This window comes from Trachinotus anak, unplaced genomic scaffold (assembly GCF_046630095.1).
Source record: "Trachinotus anak isolate AG129_WGS33_773 ecotype Australia unplaced genomic scaffold, CSIRO_AGI_Tana_v1 ptg000033l, whole genome shotgun sequence".
NCBI classification, from domain to species: Eukaryota; Metazoa; Chordata; class Actinopteri; order Carangiformes; family Carangidae; genus Trachinotus; species Trachinotus anak.
Window position 1 is genome coordinate 3,084,776 of NW_027273884.1, and position 22,677 is coordinate 3,107,452.

General features: G+C 38.1%; 1 protein-coding gene across 5 annotated transcripts in view; it reads right to left on the reverse strand.

Moving 5' to 3' along the window:
- alk (ALK receptor tyrosine kinase) overlaps positions 1 to 22,677 on the reverse strand; it is a 204,927-nt gene that overhangs the window by 160,426 nt on the left and 21,824 nt on the right. For 4 of the 5 annotated variants that reach the window (XM_071471038.1, XM_071471041.1, XM_071471039.1 and 1 more), the window contains one exon: positions 15,626 to 15,787. In XM_071471038.1, coding sequence (XP_071327139.1) covers positions 15,626 to 15,787 — 162 coding nt within the window. The remainder of the gene's footprint in view (positions 1 to 15,625; positions 15,788 to 22,677) is intronic. The other variant, XM_071471040.1, reaches the window with a different exon arrangement.

The window sequence follows — 22,677 nt, forward strand, 5'->3', positions numbered from 1 at the left end:
AGTTGAAGACATTAGAAACTGGGGTCCAGCTTGGGTTATGAGTGAAGTTTCAACCAACTGGTTTTGTCATGTCAGCTGTCTGTTGTGGGGAGAACACTGCTGAACAAAGCCTTTGTGTTTAGCTGCGTTTAGACCTGTGAGACAGGCGTGGAGCCTGTAACACGTGGACTCTTCTCGTCAGTGGGATAGCAGAAAGGAGAACTGACTTACTGTGGACATAAATGAGGCTTATCAAATGCCAGGCACCTCATCTCTTCTGTCTATCGGTATCACAGAAATTCTCTTTCATCTCAATTTCTCTTCTGCTCCCCATCTGGTCTGGCTGCTCCTCTGAAGCCGACTCAGGCCCATCATATCTCTTTGCTTTTCCTCAAATACCCCCCCCCCCCTTCATCCAGACTTATCTCACGCAGTCTTTGACAGTGTCTCTCTTATTTTAATATTATTTTATTATCTTTTTAGCATTCTTGCTCCTCCATCTCCTTCCCAGTGCCCTTTTCTGATCCATCATTTTCCATCACCATGCTGCCAATGCCATCATGAATAATGAAAAAAAGGGGGGAAAAACAGAACAGTCGAAGAAAAATGAAAGAAAGAAAAGTTTTTGAGCTGAGTCAGCTACCACAGCACTGATGGCATTTCCTCTGGGTGAGTTTAGAGTCTTGGTCGGAAGTGGATGCACATTTGCTACAACATAAAAAGAAGGATGACACTCGCTTATAGAGATGGGAATACAATGAGAGAAATAAATCAAATTAATTTCACTGCATAGACGCACAAGTTTGACATATCAGAACTTATATCTTTGTATACCGTGTGTGCACATTCGGTATTTTTCAGCTGTCAAAAATGCTGTGTGAATGTGTACTGTATGTCTGCATAAGGCAGTACAATTCTTCAGTGCAGTGTGACTGATATAGATATGAAGGACATTGCAAATTTTATTTTTCCCAACTGATAAAAAATACAATTCTGAGGGAAACAGTGAATATTTGCCATTCTATTATCAAAAGATTTTGACCATGGCACAAAATCAGCAGCTGAATACAAACAACACTGCTGATTGGTTTTGCTTATTAGCCTTCAAATCCCAAAACACAAGTATGCATTAATGTCTTGTGTGTGTAAGCTTTTCTGTGTGAGTCTGAATGTGCAGATTCACAAGCATTTGGGTATGCCTAGTGCTGGCTATCAGAGCTTCTATCACTGTGGACCATGGTAAGCTTGTTTTTCTGATCCAGTCAGATTAGCCACAATCTTAACAGATCCTGTCTGATCCATGCTGTACAATGGTCTCTAAACATGTTCCTATCTAACACCAATTCTTAGATTAGCTTAGACTGAAGCTGAGGGGCTCTTCATAAATAATGCAACATACAGTGCAAGAGGAAATACTAATACAGAATTTAAACATCATATACAACTTTTTTTCCTGGATGATCTGTTGAGTATTACTTCAAGAGTGAATTTAGGATCCAAGGGTTATATTTCAGAAACTTATGAACTTGCAGATCCTACCTTTGCTGTTTTGTAAACATGGTGATTGGGGTTAAGATCTGATTTATGGAACAAACAATTGGCCTTGCCAGCAAAGATTGAGGTATGCACTCATATGCAGAATCAATAAGGAATACACACACACAGAGCTGCACTACTGTTAACTGAACTGAACCATAAGTGACTTACATTAGCTATGTATTTAAGATGTACAACAATGTGTATTTGATTAACCTTTACTGTAGCGGGTTACACATACATTTTTTTTCTCCTTTTTGGGGTGCCAACAGGTCCAACAATGATAAACTATTTAGTTCTGAGCCACCAAAAAGTTTGCAACCAAATAATTAAGTAACTGAGCAATCATCAGTGCAAACAGTACAATCACAGGGTCTTTCAAAATAAATCCTTGTATTTCGAACCCTACACTCAACAAAACATGAAAGGTCCTATGCAGACAAGCTCAGTTCCGTCTCCTCAGTTTGCCCTGAGTAAAGCCTCTTCCCAAACAAAACAATGCTGAATCTTTGGTAACATTTCAGTTCAGTTCTTTTCCCCACACGTGACTCCTCAAATTACTTCTCTACTCATATAAGATCTCTACCAATGTTTGTTCGTTAATTTAGTACAGTTCTTTATGAATGAATCCTAATTCTTCAAATCTAATTAACATTGGATCTCTGACAAACAGACATTGTCAGAGTTACCTCTGGTACCAGGCAGGTAATTTCTTTGAGCAAAGTTTTTTTGCTCTGCTGAGGTCTGGGCGTGTTTGGAGGCTTGGCATGATTAAGGTAGGTAGCATGGAGTATTTCCCAGTGACTAGGGACTGTACACAGAGCCGGGGATACGCACAGGTTACAGTTGTGACCAGCACACTGGAAGATGGACTCAGCCTCTTCTCCGGTGGTATACCGCCATTTGGTTTTTGTTGTCCATATTTAAAGTGAGAGTGGTTGGATTACTTGGACTTCAGGAAGGGCGGAGAAGACCCGGCCCCACTTTACATCCACGGGGACTGTGTGGAAAGAGTCCACACCATGAGTTTCTTGGGTGTGCAGATATCCGACGACCTCTCCTGGACTGCGAACACCTCGGCGGTGGAGAGGAAGGCCCAGCAGTGTCTCCACTTCCTGAGAGTGCTCAGGAGGAACAACCTGGAGGAGAGGCTGCTGGTGACCTTCTACAGAGCCACCATAGAGAGCATCCTGGCGTACTGCATCACAGCGTGGTACGCGGGGTGCTCAGCAGCTAACAGGAGAGCACTACAGAGGGTGGTCTGCACAGCCCAGAAGATCACTGGCTGCTCTCTGCCCAGCCTGGAGGACATTGCCAACTCTCGCTATCTGAGCAGAGCTGGCAACATCATCAAGGACCCCTCCCACCCCGGTAACCACCTGTTTGACCTGTTACCATTGGGCCGAAGGTACAGGTCACACACAACAAGGACCAACAGACTCAGGGATAGCTTCTTCCCGAGGGCTATCACTGCGGTCAACAAAGACATAAAGATCTGGATGACCAGATGATCACACTGAATAACTACCAATTACCTGTGCAATAAAACTGGGCCTAAAGTGTAATAATCGGGTTTTTCATTCTTACCACGTGTAAATATCTGTACATATTACCTGCCTTTTTATACCTCCTTTATTTTTAATTTTGTGCTCTCTTTAGGTTTTTATTTATTTTATTTAATTACCATTGTTTGCACCAAGGGAGCAGCGCTCAAATTTCGTTGTACTATGTATAATGACAATAAAGGCGATTCTGATTCTGATTCTGATTCTGATTCTGATTCTGAAACCAGATTTCCTTTGGCAGGATAAAAAAGTTGTGTTTGGGGTACGAATTAAACATGTAGACTAAAAGAAAACTTTTTAAGAATTATTTTTCGTGGCAGCTTGCCACAGTATATTGGATAAAAATTTGAATAAATTTATAGCAGGCAAAAACCCAAAGCCCTCAACAACAAAGCCTGTCCATTTTCCTGTTTCACAGGATCCACCAAATATGAAATGGTGTATCCCATCAGTTGTTTGGTGGAGTATTTAAAAGATTCATGTCTACTTGTTAAGTCAAAAAAAAACATCACATGACCATGTTGTATTTAGTGGGCATTTGTATTTAAGTGATCATATTGTACTATTTATCACTTGAACTGAACAAGTAAAAACAAAAACACAGCATGTTGTGTCTCCACTCTTTGGTCTTATTATCAACCAGGATATGAGTCACCACAGATACTTAGAATAGATATATGGATGTATTTACCATTGACCTGGTGCACATATATTGCCAGTTGTCCACATACATATAAATCCAAACATTACACTTTGCTGGCCATTTCAGATTAACCTCTCTTAATAATTGGAAATGTTGGTCTCTGCAACGGACTCTCTTAGCTGACAAAGAGGAACGGAATCTGGCCCTCAGATATATATTCTCAAGGACCCCCCTCTGTGTGTTGCATCCTTCAAAGCATCCAGCACCTTAAATGGGACTGAGCAGCGTCTCTTCTTATGTTTGGATGTCTCTCATTCTGCTGCTGTCTCTCTTTCCACATCAGAGTATTAAATGTTTTTATTCTGTTTGTCTTCATCTCTGTGTCTGCTGGTTCTTCTCACTTTCTCTCATGCACAGGATGTGTAAACATAATATAGATTTAGTTTTCAATGTTCAACATCTAAGTCTATTTGGGTTGTGATCATTATATCAAAGGAACAAGATTTTGTTTGTTTTGAACATGTTTATAACAAATTACTCATTTACAACACTGGGTGAATGCTGAGTATGTAGCATTTTCAAATCTGCTTGAGTATAAATACCAAACATGAATCCAACAATCTTACTACAAATGCTGTGTATTAATCATAAGAAAGTCTGACTTCTTAAGGAAATTAGTGTTTTACAAAATCCCCAATGATCAGCAACATCAACTTGTTTTATGTCATAGCATTTCAAGTTGTTGCACTTACTAATTACTGAAAATGAATGAGGACCATTTGATTGCAAAGGTTCAGGTTTGCCATTCACATTAGATTCCACATGACTCGTTGGGAACCTCTGTAGATGTGAACTTTTATGCTAACAGAAATGAACATATAACTGTGTAAACTGTAAGTCTAAACTGTAAGAGTAAATTTGGATCCCCTTTTCTTAACTCACTAATGGGGTTGACATGCTTGTCTAACATCAGCAACATGGTCTTGTTGGTAAATCTCAACAAAGGCAACAATACTGATGCAACTGTAAGCCAGCATCTAAAGCATCTGACAGGCCCTCTTGGCCCTGTGAGGCCAGTGTACTGTAACCACCAATGTAGTCAGTGTTCATGGTTGTTTTACAACCAGCAGAGGAGTGTCCTCTTCTCCATGGTCTTTTTTTTTTACCAATATATAGGTCAACAACTGACTTTAAAGAAAAATATAATGTAAATTTAATCCATTATTGTCTTGACACAACAGAGCTTCTCCTTGCTTTTGCAAATGTCTCAGAGTTCTTCATCTCACATTCCAACCAAAAATCTTTCAGTAAAACATCTGAGATCCTGAACAACTCCATACAGACAAACTGTACCCTGTCATATCTCAGCGAGATAAATCCCAGCACATGTCAACATATAGGTTTAAGAAATCCAGCTGGACTGTTTCATGCATAACAAATAATGCTCTCTGCTGCTGCAGGAAGAACATTCATCTGATTCAGGTATTTAATAAATAATGTGCAGAGGATTTCAGAGGGAGGAAAAACTGTCTCTAAGCAGCATCTAAATGTTTTTTTGAGAGGGTGATGACAATGAATAACAAACCAGCCAAGTATGACAAATGAATTGTGTGCCGCATACACAAACAAAGGCACGTGCACACAAACTCATGTTTTTAATTAATTCATTACCATATAATTCAAGGAAAGGGAAGCCACTGTTATTGCATTTTTCAAGAGTTCTTTTTAACTAATTTTAATCCTTTCTTTACTGAGCCAAACACAAACAACTCAAAATGTTTACATTCTAACAGTAATTCACAATTACTCACACCAACTATTATGAACTAACAAGACACAGTTCCCTGTTACCATCCCTGATGAATGAAGGTGAAAAGGTTTTGATTGACATAAACAGAAACAATGACTTCTGATGTTTTATTATTAAGCAACTTCTCTGTGTAATCCATCAGACTGCAGTAAAATTTAGTTTAAAGTTTACTTTTAGCTACTCTGTTATCTCTAATGTATAACATTTTTAAAGGTTTTTACAAATTACTCTCAGATGAAAAAGCAAATCTGAAACTCAAAAATGTGGCAATGCTAGCAACAACATCTACTAACAACAACTACTACTGTTTTGCTATTTCTAACTTCATGGGTGATTTGGGATTTTTGTGGTGCATATATAATAAAAAAAAATTTAAAAAATGCACTAGGTATACCCAATTAAAAAAAAGCAGCATTCAAATACTGTTTAGTACATTCCTGTCCACCACAGAATGAATTGTAACACCTGTGGTGAACCCTTGACTTTCCATCAAGCTTCATCATCAGTTCAAAATTTGAACTTGTCAGTATCACCAAATACCTGCTAAAACTAATAAAAACAATGACAATGTCATTTGCACTTATACTCGCAAAACTAATGACTTCCTATTGACAGTGTCGTTAGTGGTAAATGTTGGCAAATTTCAGCACGAGTGGGTTGTAGCTTAAAATAGAGGAAATGGTTAGCAGTATAACACAATTAATATAGGAAGTTTAGGTAACTGACAGTAGTATCATAAATGTTGCTTATTGACCCAGACCAGATAATAAGACTTTGAAGCTGATGTTGCTATAATACTGTTTCTTTTCATTGATCTGTCTGGTCTTTGCTGGCTTATATCATTGAGCACATCTGATGCTATGTTCATGTGACAATCTCTTGCTGTCTGAAAGCACTTTTAGCCTTGTACCAGAAACATGTCAGTTACTCTGAGAGTGATAGTTGTAGTACTTAATTAATCTATATCTGGGTCACTTCTCAGCTATATTTTTTGTCCCCTTTTGGAAAGTCTACTATGTGACAAATTCTTAACACTAAAGAAGTCAAAATCATTTTCCATTTCTCCACTCTTTGGGCTTCATCTTACCTTTTTTACAAGCTTGATCACATATGAAATCTACTCGGCTTTCTAGTGACATTTGTCTGTGGTGCTGCTGTTATCTCCCTGCCATTGCATTTCTTATCAGTGGTGTTATTACTCTCTTTCGCACTGGGGAGGCCAGAAGGAAAGCCAGTGTTTTCTAAATGGTTTCAACCCACACTATTATATAGCTTTAAAACCGACCGCAATTTTCATCTTCAAAATTGCTGCGTTATTGTTATGTTACATTCTGTTGAATTCTGATATTGTGAAAAAATAGTGTTTAAATGGAGAAGCTTGTTTTCCTCCTCTGCCATCCCTCTTTGTATATTTATTGTGCTTTTTATCCACAACACAAACACTAAGGAGTGAAACCCAAGAACAGATGTTACTTTAGTTTTCACTGGAAGAACTCCATGTATTGTCGTAGAGCTATAGTTCACAAATAACCTTTCAAAAGAGGAGAGGTTTAAAAATGTAGAGCTTTAACTTTATCTGGGTTTTACTTGTTAATGATTGAGGGGACAGAAAGTATCTTGCATTGAGAATGATAGTAAACCAGGAGAAGACTGAGCTAGACTCAGGGATAACATTTGTCACCTGAGCTTTGTGTTGTAATCTTTGCTTCAAATGACCGATGAAAAACTGAGGGAGGAAAAAGTGTACAAAGTGCGAAAGCTACAAGCAAGCTTAGAAACACACTGGGGTCTCTGATGTGAAATGCTTCAAAGACCACCAGGGGTACAGCAAAGGTAGAGCCATGTCCAAGATGGAGGATGAATCAAACCCTCCAATCACCTCTGCTGGTCCCCAGTGGAAGCAGAAATGTGTCTGATCACAGCCATGGGGAGTCCTGCTTTGCCACACACAATGTCTAATGGTGTGTGTAAGTGTTTGTTATTGCAAGCATGCTGTGTGTGAGTATGTGTGATCTTGTGGTTGCGCTCTCACCAAAAGAGAAGCCTTAGGGACACACCATCAGAAGAGCCTAATTAATCAAAAGTAACACAGCTGCAGTGCAGGTGGAACACTAAAGAGGAATTCTGGGAAGACTCACATACCCCCCTGCAGCCGCCAAACCCCAATGCTGCTCTTCCCAACATCATTTCACCCCTAGACCTCCAGGAATTCAGTTCTCGGGACTGCTGCTGGCATGAGTTTTATTTCAATTGGACAAATGAGTTGAGCTCTGGTGCACAACTTAGCCAAGCCCACGTAATTCCATGGATGAATGCAGACCAGGACTCACTTACTTTACCATCACACACACACACACACACACACACACACACGCACACACACACACACACACACACGCACACGCCCCCATGCCCTCATGTTTAGGTCAGAATCAATAGGCTGATTGATTGAGTAAGGACAGATATCCTGGCAGCAGGATATGGGTACGAGATGAGTTTGGAAGACAGTGTCTCTCAAGAAACCAATTGATCTGACCTTTAGGGATCGATGGTCCACTCAAGCCTAAGTGAGAAGCGTCTGGAAGGTAAAATAGGTTAATTTCCTATTCTAGGTAATTCGTGAACATATTTTAACAAATTGGCAAATAAAAACAGCTTCTATAATGGTAGCTACCACCATACACAGACTTTTCTGACAAAGCATTAATTATATTTTGACTAATGCATATCACACAAGGGACAGCAAAGACAGATTAGCTGGATAATTCTACATTCCTTCCCTCTAAGGCTTTTATTATACTTGCACCACAGGTGGTAGGTTCAGTTACCATACATACATACACACAACAGACACACTTTGGATGAGATTTTAACAACATAGCACAAGTATTCTAATTGGATAGTCTACAGAGAGTATCCTAACTACATCAGAATTAATGCTGATATGGTGATTTGATATTTGTTTCTATTTGCCTTCTATCTTAATTGCTTACGTCTCTGTTATTTGTCTTATAACTGTAGTTCATTAAACGTGAGAGAGTGTGAGAGAATAGAGAATGACAGAGTCTCTAAAGCTTACACAGGTAATTATTATCCCAGGAGAGAGTTTGCCAGGAATGGTGTCAGCCTCTGTTGGAGTGAGGAGCTGATCATTGTACAAGGGGCAAGAAAAAATAGAAGGTTTTGAGCCATATATTTTCATACACTTTCAGTATTTCACAGCAGCAACATGTAATTTAGTCTACTACTCCATGAATCTGCAGCGCAATTACAAAAATATCAACTTTGCAAAAAAAAAAAAAAAAAAAAGAACCTCTGAATAGGTGGTGAGGTAATTGTGATGTTATTTAGGGCCAGGGTAATGAAGTAGCAACTTCAGAAAATCAGGGAAGTAATAAATTATTGAAACAACAGAGCAAGTAAAAAGTGATTAGCTCGATGTAGTGCCGATACACTCCGTTGACCTTGCTTTTATAGTGCATGGCAGTTCATTAAAGAGGCAGGTTGAAGGTGGTCCATTTGCTGGATTATTGACAATGGAACAATTACTGGGTCCTCTGACAACATGCTTGACAACAAAGACTGAGTGGATGCAGCAAGCTCATTGGGACCAGGACTTCAAGGTTAGAGGGTGCTCTCTTGGATCTCCTGGGTCTCCATGATGCAGTGAACTCTTTGCTCAGAAAAGCCTTCAAGGTATACTCATTGATGAAAGAAGAAAAGCAGCCTTGGCAAATCTATAGCAGCTCATTAGCAGTGAGTCATCAAGTGATTTGGTGATTCTGAGAAATGTGAGCTGAAAGGCAAAGGGCTGGAGGGAGTCCTGGTTTAAAACGTCTTACGCAGTATCTGCAATTTCTGTTGGGATGTCTGAACATGGTGTGAGAAGAGTATTGCCTACCACACCTGAAAAACTGCAGTGCAACATTGAAGTGCAACAGACACTAATGTTTAGCATGCTCTTTAACGCACTGACCCATCAGTTTGCATGGCCCTTAGCCTTCAACACTAGCTGAGATACTCTCATGTTACCATGCTAATTGGCACATGACCTCTCTAAGAAAATCCTTCTCTGTAGAAAACACCATTTCCCTCTGGGAAACTCCAAAGAGGAGGCTTTTCAGTGTAAAGTGCATTTCTCTTCTTAACTTGTAATGTGCAGAAGGTGCTCTGCGTTTCTAGGCATCAATCTACTAAAATGTGCTGTATGTTATAGTCGATTATCTCTCTCTAATCTTCTTACAATGTCCTATTGACTCCCTACTGTCAAAGTTTTCCCTACTATTATAAGACTTAGGCACAGCATCTAATAGGTTTTGCACCGCGCCTATGAAAAATGAATGGAAAAAAATAAGACTAGGTTCTGCTCTGGAGATAAAGAATATAATATTGGCTCATATTTAAGATGATGTTTTTTTTTTTGGAAACTAGGTTTGAAAAAGTGGGGGTCGTCTTATATTTGAGGACTAGACAATTAAAGGTTCATTACACCAGATATCCTTTTTCAATAGCTAGAGTACAAGTGTAACTACGATCTTTTACAGTGTTGCGTTATGGGTTGTTTGTAGCATTAATACTGCTAGGCTTGTGAGTGTTAACAGCATGATGCTTAGATGCTTAGATGCTTAGATGCTTGTGAGTGAGAGTCAGGTCTGTATAGTGAGTCCTTCAGAGTTAGTACTAAAAGTGTTAAGTTAAAGGAGTTTCTAACGGCTGTTGTGACAGGTTTGCTGCCACAGAGAAAATGATTTCATGACAAGTGAAAACAACTTCATAGCGACTCCCAATGTCTTTAAAGTAGAAAAAAAAGTTATTTTAGTTAGTTAATTTCAGCAGTCAAAGATGATGAGGTTTAAAGTCTGGAAAATGCTGTTAGAGAAAAATCATTTTGACAGAAGAATGAGAGAGAGTAGGAAGCTGAGTTGCTACAGTTACTCAGTCAGCTACTTCTTTAAGCATTTGGCTTCCTTCAGTTTGTGGTTATCCTACACATTTTCTTTTTTTCTCTGGTGTAGAACCTTGCTGTTTCTGGAAGCCTACAAATTTGGTGTTGATGTTGTATTTTGTGAAGTGTTACAGATGTTGGAGCTGTAATTGCACCCCTAGATTTTCATTAGATTACAAAAATAACAATACTTTAGTAATGGGCAGTATGTGCATATGTTATATCACCACATTTGTTAAATAATATCTCAGCATTTATATAGAATAAATGCTCCATATGGACTGGATTGCCAAGAGATTGTGATTATATTAGTCAGAGCACATGTCATGCATTTTCTTCTACTGCACCATATGTTTTATATGGTTTTACAGGATATCGCATAAAACATTGAATTTGTTGTCCTGCATGTCTTTTACTTGCAGAATGGAGAATGTGTCTTCTGAAACACACAAAGGAAGATTCCTTATAAACAAAAGGTCATGTGTTCAACGTTTCTGTGTCTAACTGTGTTTCCTACAATGGTTCTATCTGTGGTCTAGGTTAGCTTGCCAGTTGAGCCAAGTGCTGTTTTTCCTTGAAAGAAACTGTTCCATTCTTAATACCTCACATCCCCTTTTCTTGTCAAACACAGGTCTGATAGGCCAAGTGTGTTGCCATAGAGGTAGCAGTTTTTTCTTTTATCCTGGTTTTGCCATGCTTAACAGGTCAGGTTGCAGATGGAGGAGCCAAACCCAAAGCACAGTCTTGCTTCAAATGCCAAAGCTATTATGTTTCAGCTCCAAAACAGATAAGTAGAACAAATTGCCTCTTATCCAGAGTAATGGTTCATAATTATTTGCTCAGATAAGAAGGGTTCTGGGTGCAGAAAAAGGCATCAGATGGCTTTACTGTCTGTGTGGCAAGTCGACCATTGATCTGTCCAGATGCAATCTCACTTGTTAGGGGTGAGAGCAATTATGCAGTCTCAAATTCTACTTCTGGCTCATTTTAAATCAAACTTTGAGAAACTTTGTGCGGAGCTTCTAATAAATAAGGATCACCTTCAGTGTTCTTTGCCAATTTCTATCTTCTGGACTGTGCAAAGACAGGGTCAACCCAGGCCTTTCGTCCTTATGAGAGGGCTCAGTATGGTATTCCCAGAAGGCCTCACTGAGGCTCTGCAAAAGGCACTTTAAAGTCTGTAGGCAGCTATGTACAAGTTCTCAGGAGCTGCAGCCTTTGTTTCACCCCATGTTGCTGCTCAGTCTATATTCTCAAAGACCTAATATATAGTGACTGAGCCAAAATAATGGTGCCACTTCATTGATGACTGAATAGTAACTGATAAAGAACTGTCTGCCAGTCACTGTACAAGTAAAAATAAATCACCAAAAAACAAACCTATTCTAGACAGCTACACACAATTGCTACCTTTCCTTTATATGTCAGTGTTTTCACATATATGTGTGTACACCTGGTCAACCAATGAAAGAGCTATCTATCTCAGGTAAATAGTATAGGAATTAGAAAGGTAAAGTTAGATGTTGTATGTATGTTTTAAAAATGAAAAAGTACATGGACAGCAGTACATTTTATGGTGCATACAAATAGTTGGTGTTAATATCTTTCTCCATTAAAATTTCTGACAGGTAACACTACAGTTGAAATATGATGCATACTGAATGTCATTGAAAGAATAGCATGTGTTCAATGATATTGGCACAACAGATGAAAGTCAGACTATTTTATTTTTGCCACACTGAAATAGTTACATTCATTAACTAATTAATTTACTTTTTGTACACTCTTGTACTATAGCAAAGCCCGGCCCTGTCTGGGAATTATGTTACTATTGAAAGATTCTATAGTATAGTAATTTCCATTGTCAAAGTTCAATAGTTTAGTTTCCATTTATGGTAGTTTAATAACTTGAACTTAACTACACATTTAAAATGTATAATGTACTTTAATGTATGCATAACAATTTAACAAAAAAACTGAATACGAGTTGTAATTTCATCACATATGACTCAAAGAAAGACTCTCTTGTCAGAGAGGGGAATTGGGTTATGACTCCATGTTTTTTTAGGGCTACATGATTTGTATACTACAGGTTTTAAGATACATGTTCAGCCCAGATATATGGCTCCCTAAAATTCTGTGATTGTTGGTGGAGCAACTTTTCTAAATGCAAAACTGAGATCTGTATTGACAGAGTTTGTCCAAACTCTGAACATTAAAACCACTGTAGGATAAGAACATTAGCTCCCGTAAGCTGCTGCTCCCTCTACATTTTGCCTTTTAATCCTGAATCCTGTAATGCTCAGCCCAGCTAAGGAAATCTAGATGACCCCCTGGGCTGACAAATGACAGACAGCCTCAGGGCCACTCTATTACAAACAAACAAATCAACGGCTCCAGCAAACAGTGTTGTACTGGATATCTCCTCCTGCCAGTCAACTCCAAGCTCCAGCTCCTGCTTCTCTATTCTGCGTCTAAGAGCGAGAAATCAATATGTAATCATATTCACACTTTCTTTGGCGGGAGACACTGGGGGCAGACATGGAATTGAGACAACCGGCTCTGCGCAGAAAGGGCACAGGAGAGGCCAAATACATTCAAATCTTTTTCTGTCATTGTCTCACCTCTTCCACAGCAGCCTGATTCAAAACCTCCCTCAATTGTATTCGACAGAGGTGACTCATTTTCAATCAACTCAATTAGTGTCACAGAAGAAGAATTTTGTGCTAAGATATTTTTTACATGGTTTGATTGAGTGGATGTTTTCTTGATGATTCCTTGAGTTCTACCTCCACAGTTGCTGCTGCATGTTACCACCTGTTAGTCAGCTGCTGTGGAAAAACACTTGACTGTGCCCTCTCACAACAGAAAGAGCTAATGTGTCAAATCAATCCGTGATTACAGCTATGATTTTCCTTGATCTAAATGTTAAGCATTGTCTTAAGCTAATTGCCTTGCCAAGGGCACCGTTGCCTCATGCTGTTCTCATTAATTATTTTACCCAGTGTCCCCCTCACATATGAACATTAGAGGAGGTGCAGGGTGCTCTGTGTGCTGCAGTCACATGCTAGTTATGGCCTGGATATGATAATGGTCACGATGCTGACTAAGAATGTGTGCTTGAAGCCACACTCCGTTTCACATTTGCAATAAAATACAACAAAAAACTGGTCACTTAATCACAGCCAAGGCCTGCTGGGACCTACAGGATAAGGCAAAATTCAATATCGCACACAACCACATTGGGAATTAATCTAAATTGCATCGGTGGTATTGCCATACTTTATTCTTTACAGTATAAAGGACATTAATTATTAATTAATGGGCAGCAGGAACTCTGCTTACTCTAGGTAACCTCAGTGATTTGTTAGCTTGTGTTCACACAACTCAAAGCTAACTACCAGCATCTCCGGATAAAAGAAACACATTTACAAACTTCAAAGTTGAACATCTTTGGTACTGTAGAGAACAGCTCTAGCAATTCTACATCACAACCATAAAGTATTAATTCCTTATTTCCATCCCTTTTAAATTGCAAGTGCCAGTGAAATGTGTGGAGACAGCAGCTCACCCAGCTAAATTCAAAACACGCCAACTGTATTGTGGCTAACTGAGGGCATGAACATGATTATGCACATACATTTCCTTTGTACTCTGCATCGCCTGGCTTCAATCATGATCTGGTTTTTCTTTTTTTCTTTTTACTAACACACGTATGAGTGTTACACCAAACCTGAGGTCCCCTTTTATTTCATTGCATCATAGATAATCTCTATAATGTGTGTGCATATCATACACATTTTAATCAAATCCCTGGTCATGGAGATTTAGTATCCTTTGGATTAACTCAATAATAATCATTTTAGGTGTGCAGACAAGCTCGTTGTGTTAATAATTTCGTACTTTCAGGGTTAGGCAATAATCCTGGTTTCTGGAATGGGTGAATATTTGTCCTTATCATATTAAAGAGTTAAGAGTTACGTAATCCAAAGTACGCATACAAATCTAATAAAGCAGGAAAGATTGTTTTTGAAGACTGAAATATTTGTATACCAAAATCAAAAAACACATTTTCTACTGAAAACTAGATTCCCTAAACTTTGCATCAACATTTTGTGTAACTCCAATATCTATTATTATTATTATTATTATTATTACTAATGCATCAGAGTGAGGGAATATGGTGCACCATGCATGCACACAGTCAAATATACACTACATGTATTGACAGTACTGACAAATTACTTAGCATATTTGGAAAGTAATTCCTAGTTGATAATGATGACAGAGATCAATCAAATGTGTTGGACTGGGTTGTACTGTTGAAAGTTCACCTTGGTTTCTTAAACTATATTAACCTTACTATTGATGCCTGAACCACTGAGCTTAGCCCACACACACGTACGCACGCGTACAAGCCTTAATTTGCAACTTAAACTAGATATACAGGATGGACATCAATCATCTTTACAGTCCACTCGCACTAACTCCTTTCTCTTACCAGTCAATATATTTCACTTTTCCAATTTCATTCAGCAGTCCACCCATATGGTCTCAGACTTGTGGCTCATGAAAGGAAAAAAAACACATTTAAGGAAATAAATAGACCCTTCTGTCTCCCTCCATTTCACCATCACCTCGGGAGATAAGATGACAGAAACTGTTTTCTCATCTCCGAAGGTATGAAAATGAATGGTGCTCGAGAATAAGGAAGATTTGCAGGCATGGGCCTACAAAATGCTGCAGACTACTGGCTCAGTAAACTATATTCAGCTCTTTACCAGAGAAAACTTTATGAAAAGTAATATCTTAATAGCATTTCAATAGCATGCCACACTTCTCTGTTGTGTTGGTACTAAACTTTGAGGTTGGTTTGAAGTGATCAAAGTGAGGTTGTTTTAGGGCCTGTTTAGCAGTAGGTTTCTGCCTTGACATAATTAAGTCATTATCTTAAAGCAAACAGAGTGGTACTCCATAATGCACAGCACCAAAAAGGTTGCCACAACAAAAATGTCAATGACTTCAAAAAGGCAGCTACAAAGTGATAGATGATCCAACATGAGGAGAGAACATCAAAGTGTGAGAAGCAGCAGATAGAGAAAGTTTGTTGAAAAATGAAATTCCCCTACAATGGGGGGACGTGATACCTTCATTCTTACCTTCCTCCCAACCCTGGGGACTTCCTATCTTTTCATTTTTCTCATTCCTTTCCTCCCGCAGGTCCCCGGCAGCTACTATGCTCCATGTGAATTCTGGGATACCCTCCTGGTGCTGGTCACATGTTCTGCTATTGCCAGGGCATCGCTGATCTGGTGAAACAAGACGCATTTAAATTTACATATGGAGACCACTGCATTGACAGTATTTACACAAAGAACATAATAAAAATGAACGAGTATCTGTAGAGAGACACTCCTCAACAATAATTAAAGACGAAAGTTTCAACTTGGGGACATGTGCTTCAACAGGGGCTATCATAGAGCAATCATTAAACAACACTTATTAAACAACACTCAAACTAAAGTGAATCTTGAAGCCCATTTACAAGAATCTTAATCTTAATCAAAATCCATTGGGAAGGAAAACTGATGGTAGCAGTAAAATATTTGTTTAAATGCTCAACAAATACCAGGCAAAGATGACTGGATATATGAAAACACAGCACAAGCATTTCAAAACACCTTGCTTAGACTGATTAGCAAGAGAAACTTTTAATTACATGTACTGCCAGGGGAAGGGGGTGTTCAGTTAAATAAACATAATGTTGCAGCTGCACCACCTGATGTTTTTGATTGAAAGTCCAGAGTTTCAACAAATGAACTGCTGCTGTTTGGAAGTTTTAAAACAGTTACAAAATCTAGTAATGCTACCATTACAGTTTCAGTCCAGATTTGACTACAGCAATGGCCCAGATAGAACAAGTAGCAAATGGTTCAGGTAGGAAGAACCATATCAGTTGGATATTTTCTATTTTCAGATTTAATGGTCTTATACCTTTGGTTGGAAAACATCATGTTATGTCAGCCCACAAAGCAGGAAGTAACTGTTAATGCAGAGTGCACATTTACTTACTGGGAGGAGTGGAGAGGGTTATACAAATGCAGTGTTCATGTAAAAATTGCTGCTGTCAAGCATAGGGCTGGGAATAATACAAATTACAAATAAAAATTTGCTCAGAGAGAAAATTATGGGTCAGTTTTCCTCCCACTCATCCTCGCTCTACCTCTATCTTTGCCTCCATCTGTCCTTCCCTCCCTGTGGACAGACCTCATGTAGACACACCTGTGGCTTGGTAAATCACTCTTGGGAGGTCTTGGTTACTTTCAAATGACTTCTCACACTAGGCTCTAGAGGAGCGGAACCAGAGTGCTGTATAATCATCTTCTATCTATCAGTCTCTTCTACATTTTAGCTTTTCTACAGTAAAACAATCAATCAACCAAACCTTATTGTTTAATATCACTCAATACTGTACTGATATTGTGTATTGAGTGATAAATGTGTTTGTGGCCTATTAATCATTATGTGCCATCCCATGCTTTTGCTGAATTTGCTGTGAGCTGGAACGAGCAAGAGACATGAAACTTGGTACCGTAAACTACCTGGAAAATGCTTCCCATTAAATATGATTATAATTGGACTGATGGTGGTGCTATATTTAACAGTCAAGAGTGCAAGAGAGACAGAAAGAGAGACAGAGAGAGATCTGTAAAAAGCCACCACATGCCACTAATATTAACCAATAAACTTCAAAAGGCCGTTGCTCAGGACAGAAACATTGTCATAATCTACCACTATGGAGTGCTACCAATATTTTAAAAATGGATGTGAATATAAATTAAAATTCATTTGACCAATTATGACAATACTCAAAGAATATGTTTCATAACAATGTTGAACCACAGGTGTAAAACTATTTTGAAATTGCTCAATAGGGGGCGAGTTTTGCTTTTAAATTTTAGATCAGACTGTGAAACTCTGATACCACACCTACTGAAAACCTGCTCCATCTGTGTTAACAGTGCTTCTTTGGATAAGAGACCTAACAGACTACAGAGAGCACATACCAATGTCACACAGTATTGTTGCGTTTGATCTTATGTTTGTTTCAGTATACACTAATAAACTAATGATATAAGGGCAATTCTCAAGTCTGTACAACCCTGCAGAAGACATGGTCTGGGATGGCCTTTTGTATAAGGAAAATGCAACTAGCTAAAACTTTCTTTGAGCTTCTCTACAAACATGTTTTTGAAAGTTCTATACAGTGTTTTAAACACAGTTTTATAGTTTGATGTGAAGTGCTGACTTTTAATAGAGCAGCATGTTATGGCTTTGGCTGTAAATACACTGGCAAGGAGGAAAAAACTTGGCAGAAAACTGTACCTACACCAGAAAGTGAACTTTACACAAATGCTACCAACTAAAACTAATGCCAAGACGCCTTGGAGGAAATCTGTCACATAAATTGTACAAAAAAGATATGTCTTTCTGCAGCCTGCCCTCTTCAGTCCTAAACATCTCTTGGTTGAGTGCATAGTGTGGAGCTGAACATGTAGTCTGAAAACTAATTTCAGCAACTTGCCCTAGTGCCCTAATTGTGAATGGTTTTTATGAATTATGAATGATTTTACCAACTGTCTTTATCAGTTTTGGTTTTTTTTTAAAGAAACAAGTCAATCTTGTTTCGTGTGTTTAAAAGTAATGTTCACCTCCAATATTCTATTCAACTATTATTTTTAACATTGCATTCCCTTTGTGTTATCAAATATCTACACTACCTAAATATTTCCAGCTGCAGTATTTAGCATATATTATTGGACTTAAAAGTTGCACAGTTGAAACAAGTGACTTGAGATGTTGGACTAAATGCCTAAAAGGAGTTTTACCTAATGAGGTGGCATTAAGGCTGTATTAGGCTGCACTAGGCATTAGTTAAAACGGCTGTCCACTTGAGGAGGTGGCTGCCTTTAGAGGAATCATAGCAGCAGTTGCTCCTAACCACTTAGTGCCAGTAAGGGTAATGGTTTCTAGCTTAAAACTTGTCATTTGGCAAAACATTGATTCCTGTAGGTCATTGCCACAGGGGGCTTGAGGGCTGATGAGATGAGGAGAAATTGAGAGGTTCAAGGCTGTAGTGGAAGCTAATTTCCTTTTCTCCAATAAATGCCTATGTTTATTCAGCTGTATAAGGCTTTATAGTTGCACTGAGCTCGGATCAGCACAGTTGTTCAGACTCATATACATATTTAGATGCTAGCAATCACATTCACTTTCAATTGACGTTCGCATTGATTGTACCAATCACCAGGATTTGATCATCAGTGAATAATGATTTTCATGCCACTTTTAAGCAACTATTTACCTACAAAGGACAATGTGTAATTATGTCTGCTCAGCTTGCTTTTCTGATAACATAAGGTTAACATATATACTGGTTAAAATATATAGTTAAAAATGACCAATCATAAAAATGTGGCTTGAAACCAGATAAAAGTCAATTTTGATCACTTCTGACAGACACAACGCTGACGCATGTGCAAACAGGATATGACATAATTGACAGGCGACAAATGAAACAGACCATTATCTTGATTAAAATTACATATTTTTCCTGGTTTGAAATTTGCTGGAAACCCTTGGAATAATTTAAGTACACAACTCAACAAAATAGTCTATTCTAGTCATTTTTAGACTTTTTAATGTGTAAAGATTACATGTTGTACCTTTAATGACAATCTATCTCACGCTGACCTGACAGGGGTCACATGACTGTTCATAATCTGTAACAAAAATAGTACTTTTTCAGCATAAAATTTACAATGAAACTGTGCTTGACATCAAATGTGTAATGTGTGAGTGTTCATGCCTGCACACGGGTAAGTTTAAGATAAAAAAAAAAACTGATTTCATACATTTACATACTTCACATTCTCATGGAAGCTAACATAAAAGTTTCAGAGCTGTCTCCTCACAGTTTTTCACCCTTGGATTTTATTCCAATATTCATGCATGCAGAGACACACTTGGCACACTGATGAGCTAAGCACTTCTCTGTGCTGCCAAATGGGGATGAGAGATATGATTCAAATGTGGTGAGCAAGATCTGGATCTGACTTCCAATTTCGCCCACCTTCTGCATGTACTAAGTGACTAAGAACTGATGACTTGCCAAATGACCATGGACACGACTTTTACGGCCCATTCATTCACATCTTTGATTTTTTTTATAACCATGATATCCTCTGAATGTATAATCATATTCTTTTTTGACATTACTGAGCATGGGTTCATTTACCTTTTGATTACACCATTCAACAATTTAATCATCAACTACAAGAGCTTTTCAGTGAAACAACAGAGACCAGAAAAAATATTTCCCACAGTTTGAATTTTCTCTTTCTCGTCTCTCTGCCAAAGGTATCTTTGGTTGCCCCCTATTGTTTTGACTGAGCACTGCTAATTAGGTAGGAAGAAAAGGTAGACAGTTTGTTTTATTATTTGATTTGTCCCAAAACACAGATTAATTACTGGAAACACTGTTTGAAATTGAAAAGTGCTCACTATGAAACCACAATATCTCAGAAGAATTTGTGTGCTTAATTTTTGATTTTTGGTTCTATTTAGTGGCATTAGGGAACATTCTGAAAATAACAATTAATCAGTGTTAATGTACTTCAACTCCATAGATGTTCACCATCATATTGTATTACTTTTCATGTGGAAATGATACACTGTCATTTACAGTGGAATTCCACCTAAAATGTATTAAACAGTTTCACCCATGCCTCCCAAAACTTACATTTCAATTCAACTAAACTGCAATAGCAAATACATTTCGTACAGAGTGTAACAGTGACCAGATGTTGTTTTCTGTTAATATAATGAACATGCAGTATGTTGCTAATTTACACTTTTGGCACAATCCAAATATGTTGTCTGTGAACATTTTATTGATATGTTCAGTATCAATGTATTTGTTTTCAGCCAAGGTATCTTGCAGAAAAATGTCCACTGGTAGTGACCACAGCATTAATACACTTTTTTAGGTTAGGGAAAGATCATGGTCTGGTTTAATGACTTCAGACACAATGCGTTTATTTACAATTAACCAAAACTACAATCTTTCCCTAGCCAAAGTACCTTTGTTACCTATACCTAACCATAGACAGGGCTCTGGTGTGACAGTTGTGCACTTTTTACACCTGCCACCCACCCCAGCCACCTCCTGGTGACTCCACTGCTGTTGAATTTCATGCTTTATTCATTCAAAAAATATGTTGCCTTGGAAATAACCATGCAAGAGATTACATTTCCTACATAATTTATTTGCTGTTAAGTTGAATAGAGATGGAATTTGTAGGAGACAGGCTTGGGAATTTTGGTCTAAAAAGGATAGACTGCCTTTGTCTTGCAGAACCTGTTAAAATTTAAATTTGATTTAACCTTTGCACATATTCAGCTGGCTCCAGGAGCAGTGGCTCATTACATACTGTAACACTTTCTTGAGTAAAGTTGTGTTTCAAGTTATGATAAAAATGCACTTAATAAGAAGTTACAACCTCAACTGAACTGACTGTCTTTGTTACAAACAGTACATCATGTTGATAAATATGGCTTTGACAGGCATTATATTAGAGTAAAGATGCACAAATTATTTTCAGAAAATCCCTAATACTGACTTTATCAATTGTAGTTAATTCTAGCCATCATAAGAGAAATAAGATATCTTGTCACTTGTTTGTTAAAATACTGGCATTTCTTTATATCAACATTATGTTAGCCAATATTTTAGCTTTTTCACTATGAGTGATTTAGATCAAAGCTCAATGAAGAGTTTCCATGTGCAGTCACTGTGATATTATTTCAAAAGGTTTAATTTGATCCTACTCCAATCTACACTCCATTAATTTTATGTCATCTCATCTGAATGTAATTCCATCAGTCCTGTAACCAAAGACAGTATAAATGCTTCTAGAGAACAATCTTGATTAAAATCACATTATCATTGTTTTTAGTGGATCTATTACTCAAATTCTCATTTTCCTGGGATAGCTGGAAGGGTTCCCAGCACAACAGGCTTTGATGATAATTAAAGGCAATCTATGAATACCCCAAAGATGGTGGTCAATGGTTGTGATGCTCAGGATATGAGGACATAAAGCCTTAAAGCTTCATGGGGTTTACGTTTAAAGACTGTAAATCTGTGAAACTCAAAATGGCAAATTACTGCTGTCTTCATGTCATTTCTTCTGAAGACAGAGGACAGTTATTAGATTAATTTAAAGCCAGAAGTAACCTAATGTGACCTGGCCTCCATGAAAACTACTATGCAAAAAAAACAAAAAAAAAACACCAGAACAGTAATGGCTTGTGATTTGTCTTTCTATGTATGCTTACATAGAAGATCATAATCAGTATTGTTTCTGAAGAGTGTTATGCATAGGTCCACTTGTAAATGCAGCTCAGGTCGTTAATGGAGCAGTCTGTATATGGGGCTAGATTTGTAACATAATTTGATTATTCAATATAAAGAGAGGCAGTAAATAACCATAAACAAAGCCTGTAAATGCTGTTGCCCATACAATGAATGTGCTCGGGTGCTTTCAAAGAAATTAATTAATTGTAAAAACACTGGTAAATCTTAGCCCCATTAGTATTGAGAAGAGCATTTGAGAGGAGAGCAGCCAGGGGTTCTTTCTGTGTTAACAAGGACGTGTGATTGGTTAATGAGCGAATCACGACCCTATGACCCTGACCTCATTCATCAAAAGAGCAGAGATTGAGTGAAGAGTCGTGTTACACAGCTGAAGGTCACTGAGATGCAAGCCAACTGTGGTCATCTTAATTTTGTATATAAATGAAATAGTCAATTCCCAGTAGTGTACAACTATGTGATTGCATGTTTTAAAAAATGAGATGGTGGATTTGCACATGAGTGCATTTGACATCAAGTAAATTACATCTAAGAATGTATGTCTTTTTGAGGATCAAGAGTAAACACTGCACTGACAAATTTCCCCTTGAAATCCTTTAGCTCAGATGATGAATATGTTTATTTCCTGATTACAATGAGATTGTGTCTGGCTGAGCCTATTTATGTATCCATTTGGCTTTTTATGGACTACACATTCCTGGCAAATTCAGTTAATCTCAAGGGAGCTGGAGCTGTCCTGTCAAATATGTACAGATGAATAGA